The 11,034-nt window shown below is 44.3% G+C and overlaps 1 protein-coding gene across 8 annotated transcripts in view; it reads right to left on the bottom strand.

The window, feature by feature from the left end:
* Positions 1-454: 454 nt before the first annotated feature.
* The window catches only part of BTRC (beta-transducin repeat containing E3 ubiquitin protein ligase), a 199,907-nt gene continuing 189,327 nt past the window's right edge, over positions 455-11,034 (bottom strand). For all 8 annotated transcript variants that reach the window (XM_075535030.1, XM_075535033.1, XM_075535032.1 and 5 more), the window contains 2 exons: positions 3,613-3,805; positions 455-2,027 (listed from right to left, as the gene is read on the bottom strand). In XM_075535030.1, coding sequence (XP_075391145.1) covers positions 3,644-3,805 — 162 coding nt within the window. In that variant the 3' untranslated portion in view covers positions 455-2,027; positions 3,613-3,643. The remainder of the gene's footprint in view (positions 2,028-3,612; positions 3,806-11,034) is intronic.

Raw genomic sequence — 11,034 nt, 5'->3', positions numbered from 1 at the left:
AGCTACAAAATACTCAGCAGGAAAGGAAGAACACACATATCACATCTGCTCTCTCTGTAGTCACAACATTGAGACTGGTACAAAGAGAAAACCTTTGTGCACATCAGCCGGCAGAGTGACGATACCTTTCCCCTCCCTTCCCTCTGCCTAATTAAGGTGACCTGACTTTGTGGCCGCCTGCAAGTGGCTCCCATTCTGTGGTTTTCACAGCAGCTGATTAAACAGGGGTTCCATTTACTCAACTGCTTCAATTAGGAATGGAATTGGTGGGCTTGGCTACCTCTTCTGAGGGCTACATGGGACTGCGCTGTGGCCTGGGGGCCTCAGATGGGCGGGGCCAGGCCACAGAAAATAGCTCTTGGAGGCCCCTACATGCCCTGGGAAACAAGGTGGTCCCCTGCCAAGAGACTACCCTGGGCACACAGGTCGGAGGGTGGGGTAGAGGGTGGGTGGGAAAGAGGGCAAATGTGCCCTGTACATGAAGCCTGCTGCCTTCTAAGTGGTCATGCCTTCTTGGCCAGGGCCGAGTTTCACTTGTTGATGATGTCCACCAAATGCAGAGATAGTGTTATCAGTGGGGGTGGGGACCAAAAATAAGGCCAGGATGAGGGAGAGAAGGAAAGAGAAGCAGTTTCTGCCCCTTGATAAACCCTGTGTACCAAGCCTCGCCCTGATCCTCTCTCTGGCACCTTCGCACTTTTGTAAAGACCGGGTCTGGGAAAAAAACAGAAGGAAGGCTTTGCAGAGCAAGGTGGCGATGGCTAGATGGATTTTTGAGAGATGCTAATTTCTCACCTAAGTGAAAACCACCAGCTTTTACTTGCGACCATGCTGGCGCTTGGCTGCTCACAGGCCCTGATGAGGAACTCAGAGTCAAGCCCATTATGCAAAACGCACCGAGGGAACGGCCTGGCCAGCTCAAACCTCTCTGTAGGCTGAGCCTCACCCATGATTTAAGATGAAGTACAATGCTTTTTATTACACATCTAATTGTTAATGAGAGGAAATGCAATCAGCAGCTCCTTTCCCCACTCTACATGGAACCCAGTAGACTGCTGAGTCCAGAAAAGACACTGCCACCGATGGAGCCCAGCACATTTCTGGCCCCTCCGAAACGGGGAGGGGGGGTGGGGGGAGTGATGGTGGTGCTGGTTTAGAAGAGAAAAGAGTTACGAAGATGAGAATACATGTCCAAGGATCCACTGTGGCCGGACTTGAAAACTTGAGACAACAGCGTTGAACTCTTCCAGGTGTTGCATGTTCTAGCTGGTCCGTGTCATGCTAACCTGGGACATTCTTGTCACACACTCGAGTGGAGCAGAGCAGCAGGATGGAGGAAGGGGGAGGGAGGGAGAAGAGGAGCAGAGGAGGATACGGAGAAACAGGAAATCAGCCCGGGTCTTCAGTGTGCCCATTCTGGTTTTCTCGCTTTCTCTCTTGCCCCGAAGCCAAGACGGAGCAAGCTCTGTCTCCTAAGTGTGGCGAGGCTAGGCTGGGCAGGGTTGGGCTGATCTTGTCAGGTGCTGAACACTCCTGCAGTTGACAAGGTGACACTGGGGAATGGCTGGCTTGAAGCTGTATTCCCCCGTTTCTTTCTCCCCACTTCTGTCTCCTTCCTGGAGAAGTGGGCCTCTCCTAGTAGGCTATATGAGGAAACGAGTCTTCTGCTTACTAGCAAAGCAAGAGAGATTCTGGCAAAACACTAAATATATTTATAGGTCATCTTTGTCTGGAACCAAATGAGGGAAAAACAAAAACAAAACAGGTGCAGAGGGGAGAGGAGGAGCGGGAGGCGAGGTTGAAAAGGTCCAATCATTCACAAAAGATGAAGCCAACTTCTGATAGCAGCACGGATGCAGTCAGCTGTGTGGAGTAGACATCCGGGGCCGACTGCAGACCAACTGTGTCCCAACAGGAGACTCCGAACCTGGCTCCTCGGCTAGTCCGGGAAAGCTGGGTCGGAGTTTGATAGTTGGTGCTCATCTGGGCACTGGCAGATACATCAAATACTGCAACTTTCATGAGTCCTGGGTGGAAACAGCGCAAACAGCCATCAGCCCCTGTGTTTACTTGCTCTAAGAGGAGGAGGGCAGGGACGTAGCTGTCCCGTGAGGAAGACTCAGAGTGCTGCCCATGCCACTCGGAAGTTTTTGCCAAAGGATACCTGTGTTGGGGGACTCCTGCAGAAGGCTGGCCTCCCCAGGAACTCAGGGTCCTGGGGCTCGAGCAGAGTGGACCTGTGGTCTGGAGAGGAACACTGCCATGCCTGCAAGCTTGTACAGGCTCCCAACAATGGAGGCCAGGGGAGGGGGGCAGAGGTGCTGGCTCTCAGTGGACCACCCACAGGCATGGGGAAGGAAGTGAGGTGGGCCTGGCTAGCCAGGGGCACCCATATGTGGATTGGGGCAGGTCTGACTGTGGCTATGCTGCAGTATCAGCTCTCCTGGAGCCTCACAGGCTGCTGTGGAGATGGAGGCTGGAGATGCAGCTTGGTGCCTGAAGAGAGGGCAGTACTGGAGACATAAATCTGGAATCCTTGAAAGTGGCTAAGAAGCCCCACAAGGAAGAAATAAACCACCACAGACAACTAGGAGCTATGTTTTGGGGGAGAAGGGACTTAAACAACAGCTAACCAGGAAGAATATTTTAAAATGGTAAAAATACCTCAGAAGGCTACGGAAGAGGGGACAGGTGCATGACAATATCATTAATAACAGTGACCACTTTTTACTGAGGGCAGGTTATGGGCAGGCTACTGTGTGGAGTGCTAGGGACTTGACGTCTGTTATCTGGATGCTCTGAGTTAAGTACTGTGACCCTCATTATACTAATCAGGAACCAAAGGCTTTGGGAAGTTCCTTGCCCAACATCACACACCTCGGCTTCTCCCCTGGGCCTGTCTGATTAGGTCACTTCCTCCCTCTTTGCTAGCATGTTGTGCACTGATGAGAGTCTGGCTGGGAACAAAAGAGGCACTGTAAAAGTAAGTGCATAAATGAGCAGTGAATGTGAACTTCGCCACCTGCCTTGAGAGGCATGTCACCAACCGTGGTGCAGTTTTCTCAAGCTGGTGAGGCCTGACACCAAGGACAGTCTGAGTAGACTACAAGATAGGATGAAATGGCCCAGCCTGGCTGCAGAGCTGAGGACGAGAGGCACAGAGTTCTCACCAACTTTCAGAGGCTTTCACTTCTAAGGGCAAAAAAATTAGGGTTTCCCTTTTAGAATGGGGTAGGGAGCGGGAGAATAAAAAAGCTAGCTTTTATAATTAAATGATACCAAAAAGGCAGACTGCACACTATCGGTATGATCTTTCACCAAGAGATTATCTCATGTTATTTTTCTAACAACTCTTTTTTTTCTTTTTCTAACAACTCTTATTAGCCAAAGCAGGTATTACTAGTTCCGTTCGACATGAGGAACCCAGAGTCCTCAGGGATGGAGAATGGCTCCCTTGATGAAAGGGCATCCCCAGTGTCTTCGTGCTGCCCTGCTCCCTCCTCTGGATTTGCTGAGGCAATGAGCCTGCAAGGGCTCCCGGAATCAGAAGCACCTCACAACCAATGGCCCACCTCCCACCTGCAGTGCGGTATACACACATCTTTTTCATACCTGGGCAAGTATGAGGTCAGTGGATGATTATTTATCTGGAGATGTAGGTGTACGTTCGAGAAGGGGAACGAGGGGGTTCCGCCTGGGCAGCTGGATCGTTTAGGAAGTCCCAGATAAGGATTGTATCATCGTGGGAACTACTGACAATCTGGAACTCATCAAACTGGAGTCGGAAAACTCTTCCAGAATGCTCCTAAAGAAGCAGACACAAAATTTCACATACTGACACCTGCTTGCAAGACCTTTCCTCAGGAGCCTAGGCCTGTCCTTTTTTTTCTTTCTTTTTTTTACATTTTATTAGGGACTCATAGAACTCTTATCACAATCCATACATATACATACATCGATTGTATAAAGCACATCCATACATTCCCTGCCCCAATTATTCTCAAAGCATTTGCTCTCCACTGGCCTGTCCTTATAAGAAAGCAGGGCTCATCTTTTTAGCAAGCTACTACTTGATCGAGTCCATATTGGTAGCAAGAAGCAAAATGCCCAAAGAGGGGAGGAATTCGAACTGCTTAAATGCAAAAGGAATCTCTGTGTGCTGAGAATGAACTAAGTTGGGTGTTTTCATGTGGCGTAACATATCTGAGATGTCCCTATGTCACGTGTACTTTTGATCACCGAGTAGTATTCAATTGTATGGGTTTACCATTGTTGTTTACTCCATTCACTAGTGAGTGGACATTTGCATTCTTTACAGTTTCTAGCAATTGTGAACAGAGTGGCTGTAACAGTTTTCACTGGTCTTTGACCCAGGTTTTTATTCCTACGAGTGGGACTCCAACAACAACAAAAAATCAAACAAACAACAACATCAAAACCCTAGGAGTGCAATGGCTGGCTCATAGGCAAATGTCTCTTTAATCTTCCAAGAGACTCCCGACTATCTTCTGTAGTGGTTGAACTGCTTTGGTCTTCTTACCTCGATGGATGTGAACGGTCTAGCTGAATTTCCAGTTGACAAACGTTCTGTCATTCTAAAAGTAGCGTCCTTTGGGTAATGATCAGGGATGTTGCACATCTTTTCATATGCTTATTTACCATAAGGAGGCCTGGTGGCTACACGTTGGGCTGTGATCGGCATGGCCGGCAGCTGGAAACCACCAGCGGCTCTGAGGGAGAAAGACTAAACTTTCGACGCCTGTAAATAGTGAGTTTCGGAAACCCACACAGGGGGTTGCTACGAGTCACCATTGACTCGATATTTATGATCCATAGCTCGCTCAAATCTTTCGTTCATGTTTTCATTGTCATTATTTTTATAAAAGTCTGTTAATTTATACTTCTACACGTTTCATTCTTTCTAAATGTAAAACAGTTCATGGGACTGCTTTAAAATGTCCAAGGTGAGGCCACCTCACTTGGGCAACACCCACAGCTTTACCCTAGTCTTCAGTGGCCTACCCTGTGCTCACACTGCCGGGAGCTCTAACCTCACCCCTGAAATGTGTCCTCTCGGGCACAAAGCATGCTTCCTTCAGAGAACTGAATGGCTTGGTTATCATCTGCTCAGACATCATCCTCCAGACACCCCTTCTGACTGCATTATATGAATAGAGCATCCCCCCGCTCTCCAGGCCTGTAGACCCAATGTTTCTTTGTAGAACTTACTACCTTGACACACTAACTTTTATTTTATTATTCAAACTTACAGAAAAGTTACACAGAGTGAGAAGGACTGCAGAACCTTCACTCAGGTTCTCCGATTGTTATCATTTTATATTTCCTTTATTAGTCCTTCTCTCTCTCTCTCTTCTTAATCGCTTTATTAGGGGCTCACACAACTTGTATCACAGTCCATACATACATCAATTGTGTGAAGCACATTTGGACATTCATTGCCCTCATCGTTCTCAAAACATTTGCTCTCCACCTAAGCCCCTGGCATCAGGTCCTCTTTTTGCTCCGCCTTCCCTGTCCCACCTCCCTCATGAGCCCTTGATAATTTATACCTTATTATTTTGTCATATCTTGCCCTGTCGGACATCTCCCTTCACCCACTTTTCTGTTGTCCATCCCCCAGGGAGGAGGTCACATGTAGATCCTTTTAATTGGTTTCTCCTTTCCAACCCACCCTCCCTCTACGGTCCCAGTATCACCACTCACACCACTGGTCCTGAAGGGATCATCCGCCCTGGATTCCCTGTGTTTCCAGTTCCTATCTGTACCAGTGTGCACCCTCTGGTCTAGCCAGACTTGCAAGGTAGAATTCGGATTGTGATAGTGGGGGGTGGAGGAAGCATTTAGGAACTAGAGAAAAGTTGTATTTTTCATCGTTGCTACATTGCACCCTGTCTGTCTTGTCTCCTCCCCGAGACCCCTCTTCAAGGGGATCTCCAGTGGCCTACAAATGGGCTTTGGGTCTCCACTCCGCACTCCCAGTTTACAGTTTAAATTATGCATGGTTGGCCTCTGGAAAGGCAAGAGTTACCATCTCACCTGGTGTTGGCAGGAGTCTGTATTTTACAAATCAATTTCCCCTTTCATGCCAGTTACCAAATGTTTTGCCCCTAATTTGTGATAAATACACACACAAATATACATATACAGACAAGAGAGATTCAAACATTTAAGGAAAATAGATCCATTAACCTTTATTTGTCCATGAACTTTTGGATGATCTCATATATATTACATATACTACCAATAACTATTTTTAAAAGATCCCTAGATAAAACCCTGTAAGAATAACAAAAATTTCATTGGAAACTACATAGAGAGCTTTGTCTGTTTTTGTTACTTGGCTAGCTGCTCAATCTAGTAGAGTGTGGTACAGAGGAGACTTGCCATACCTATTTATGGAATGAATAGATGCGCTGTAAAATGTGATCATAATAGCATCTAACTCACACATTTGTCACGAATAAGGTAGTGTATGCTAGGCATTCAGCAGATGTCTGCATTATACTACGTGCTCAACAGGCCAGCTATTATTATTTTTAGTATCTGCTCTGGCGAAGCGAGCACAGGCCAGTTATTATCATTAACAAGTTATTTCGGTTAGTCTCTCCAATATCTAAAGGTAAGGGATTATGATTAGGTAGGTTATGGTGGTTAGGTCGAGAAAACTAAATGCACACATCAGGGAGGTGAGCACAAAATTATATGATTTTTTTGTTCTTTGATGCCTGATAATTGATTCACTGGAGCACCTCATGGTCACACAGACTGGTGTGCTTCTTCCATGTGGGCTTTATTGCTTCTGAGCCAGATGGTCGCTTGTTTACCTTCAAGCCTTTAAGAACCCAGACACTATCTCTTTTGATAGCCAGGCACCATCAGATTTCTTCCCCACTTTGTCTTCAGCGGTTGTGAGCATCGCAGAATACCAATTTAATAGATGAAAGTATTCTTGCATTGAGGGAGTACTTGAGTGAAGGTCCAATGTTCTGCTACCTTAATACTAACCTTATAAATATATGCACATAGATCTATTTCCCCATCCTCATGTGTAACTATATTTGTATATGTAAATGTCTTTATCTAGACCTCTATAAATGTCCTCTGCCTCCCAGCTCTTTCCTCTATTTCCTTTGACTTCCCTCCTGTCCCACTCGCATGCTCAGTCCCCATCAGAGTTTCAGCAATTCCTCTTAGTTACATTACCCACCACACTGGGGTGAAGCACTATGGGCATGCATCAGAACAGCAAGAGGAGCAAAGCAATGAAGTCCCTGGGGAATACCAAAAATAGACATTGAGGCCAGGGTGTGGATTCGACACTCCTAAAGGTCGACAGAAAATACTCCTAAAGGTCAACAAACAGACCTTGAACTATTTGTAGGCTTTTCTGTCATTGTTTTGTTTTCTTTTGTTGCTTTATTTTGCTCTGTCTTGTTTTTGTGTATATTATTGTCTCTGGGTATCTATCTAGATAAGATAGGTGGGATAAACAATCCAGAGGGACCAACAGTACTGGGTGGGAGACAGGGAAGAGGAGGCAGGGGAAAGGAAGTGGGTGTTAACAAACCCAGAGACAAGGGAACAACAACTGATCTAAAATCGATGGCGAGGAGGGTGTAGGATGCTTGCTAGGCCTTAGGGCAATGTAACCGAGAGGAATTAGTGAAACCTGAGTGAAGGCTGAACATGATAGTGGGACAAGAGGAAAGTAAAAGGAAATAGAAGAAAGAACTAGGAGGCAAAGGGCATTTATAGAAGTCTCAATAAAGGCATGTGCATATGTAAATTTATACATAACGATAGGGAAATACATATATTCTTAGGTTTAGTATTAAGGTAGCAGATGGACATTGGGTCTCTACTCAAGTGCTCTCTCAATTCAAGAACATTTTGTTCTAATAACTTGGCATTCTATGATGCTCGCCTTCCTGACACGATCGCTGAAACAAAGTGGGTGCATAAGCAAATGTGGTGAAGAAAGCTGATGGTGTCTGGCTACCAAAAGATATAGCATCTGGGTTCTTAAAGGCTTGAAGATAAAAAAGCAGCCATCTAGCTAAGAAGCAGCAAAGTCCACGTGGAAGAAGCACACCAGCCTGTGTGTTCATGAGGTGTAGATAGGATCAGGTATCAGGCATCAAAGAACAAAAAATCATATCATTGTGAATGAGCAGGAGTACAGCGTGGAGACCCAAAGCCCATCTGTAGACAAATGGACATCCCCTTATAGTAGGGTCGCGGGGAGGAGATGAGTCAGTCAAGGCACAGTATAGTATGTTGAAACATAAAACTTTCCTCTAGTTCTTCCCAGTTCTACCTTACACATCTGGCTAAACCAGTCATTCTCAACCTTCCTAATGCCACAACCATTTCATACAGTTCCTCATGTTTTTGTGGTGACCCCTAACCATAAAATTATTTTCACTGCTACTTCTTAACTATAAATTTGCTACTGTTATGAATCGGGCAACCTCTGTGAAAGGGTCATTCGATCCCCTCAGGTTGAGAACCACTGAGCTAGACCAAAGTATGTAAATGGGTACAGATAAGAGCTGGAAAAACAGGGACCCCAGGACAGATAAACCCCTCAGGACCAATAATAAGAGCAGTGATTGATACCAGGAGGAAAGGGGAACCGATCACAATGATCTACATATAACCCCCTCCCAGGGGGACAGACAACAGAAAAGTGGGTGAAGGGAGACATCGGTCAGTGTAAGAAATGAAAAAATAATAATAATTTATAAATTATCAAGGGTTCATGAGGGAGGGAGGGGAAAAATAAGAAGCTGATACCAAGGGCTCAAGTAGAAAGAAAATGATGATGGCAACAAATGTACAAATGTGCATGACACAATGGATGGATGGATGGATGGATGGATGGATGGATGGATTATGGTAAGAGTTGGACGAGCCCCCAATAAAATGACTGAAAAAAAAAAGACAAGAGGGAAAGTTCTCATGGATTACTTAGGTAACTCAGTGGACATTCCAAGGATGATGACACAGAGGTGGGGCCAAATGATCCTGATGGACTATTACATTTCTGCCGTAACAGAGCATAACAAATAAAGCCTTGAATATATCAACCTCAATTGAAAGTAACTGCCAAACAAACCCAAGCCCAATATTCTTTCAACAAGGACTACAAAATTTAGAGGCCAACACTCAATGATGTAACATTCACATTGTCCACCACCTAGTGTCCTATAATTCAGAAAAAATCAAACAATAGAAACAGACCCAGAAATGACAGAGATGAAGTTAGAAGATTAAACATCAACACAGTCTAAGTCCCTACATTTAAAGGAAAACTGGAATGTAATGACCCGAGAATTGACGACAACAGCTAACCAAAGAATACAAAATACAATATGAAAAATTCAATGGATGGAATTACAGCAGGATGCACTAGTGTAAGTGTTGAGTCTGTCTTACTCCCATAAACGTGTGTCTACAGAACCCTACGGAGCAGTTCTATTCTATCCTATAGAGTCACTAACAGTCAGTAGTGACTCAATGGCAATGGGTTTTACACACACACGAGCGCATACACACACACACACACACACACACACACACACAGAGTTGTATATGTAAAAAATCTATCAAGCCTCCTGGCATCAGATGATCAAATTATCAAATATGTGTAACTACAGTCTCAGGAGAGTGGGAGGAGAGAACATAAGAATGGCTAAAAATCTCCAAATATGATGAAAACTGTAAAAAATTTACAGATCATATAAACTAAAAAAAATCTCAAGCAGGAAAAATACAAAGAAAAACACACCAACATACATCAGGATAAAATTGTTGCAAATGAGTGATAAAAAGAAAATCCTGAGTCAAAAAAGACAATACATACAAAGGAGTGAAGATAAATGGCTCAGATTTCTTGTCCAAATTTAAGCCAGGAGAAAATGGAATGATGTCATCAAAATGTTGAAAGAAGTAGTCAACCTAGGATATTTTAGTCAGTAAATATACTTTCAAACATGAAGATAAATAAAGACGTTTTAGATAACCAAAGTTGAGAGAATTTATTGTTAGCTTATCTTATCCAACACTAAAAGAAGTTCTTTAAGTGGAAGGAAAATGGTATTGATGGAAACCAAGGGATGGAGAGCAGGGGAAATAGTAAACACATAGGTTAATAAGTACACTGCCTTAATTATACATGAAGTGGTGTAATATCATTTGACACTCAACTCTAGGAAGACAAACACTTGTAAATCCCAAATTAATCTTTCAAAAAATACGAGTGCTATAACTAATGACACAATAAGAGAGATGACAGGAATTCCTAAAAACAAATTACGTAATTGAAAATAAAGCTGGAGAACCAGTGGGGGGAAAACAAAATAGAAGCATAAAAAATGGTGAGATAGTATATTTAATAATTACATTACGTGTAAGTGGTTTACGCACTCCAATTAAAGGCAGAGATGGAAGGTCCCGAAGGTGGCACAAATGGTTTGTGCTGGGCTGGTTATCTGAACCTATTCAGCAGCACTGCAGAAGAAACAGACCTGGTTATCCATCTGCTGCGGTAAAGCGCCAAGAAAATCGTACGGGCCAGTTCTACTCTGTAACACATGGGTCTCCTAAGTCATAAATCAACAACAAAGGCAGATTGAGTAGACTGGATACAAGAGTAAGGTTTATATACGTTGAATATAAGAAAGTAATTTAAAATGAATTTTTTAAAAAGCAGAAAAGCAATAGAAAGAATCAAGAAGACGAGAAGCTGGTTCTTTGAAAGGATGAACAAAAATCGATAAACCACGGACACACTTATCAAAGGAAAAGGAGGCAATACAAGGAGCCTGGGAGAGACAAGGACACGCCTACCCCGCGCTCTTGGGACACCAGCATGTTGCTTCCTCCAGCACCTGGGAGTCGCAAGAGCAGATGATCCGGCAACAGTACTACTTGGCACATCTCACAGAAATAAAGAACATAACATGAATAGATACACACACACCCATGTTCACTGCAGCACTCTTTACAATG

The sequence above is a fragment of the Tenrec ecaudatus genome, chromosome 16 (genome assembly GCF_050624435.1).
Source record: "Tenrec ecaudatus isolate mTenEca1 chromosome 16, mTenEca1.hap1, whole genome shotgun sequence".
NCBI classification, from domain to species: Eukaryota; Metazoa; Chordata; class Mammalia; order Afrosoricida; family Tenrecidae; genus Tenrec; species Tenrec ecaudatus.
Note: the sequence above shows the minus strand (reverse complement) of the source record. Positions and strands in the feature narration are given on the sequence as shown.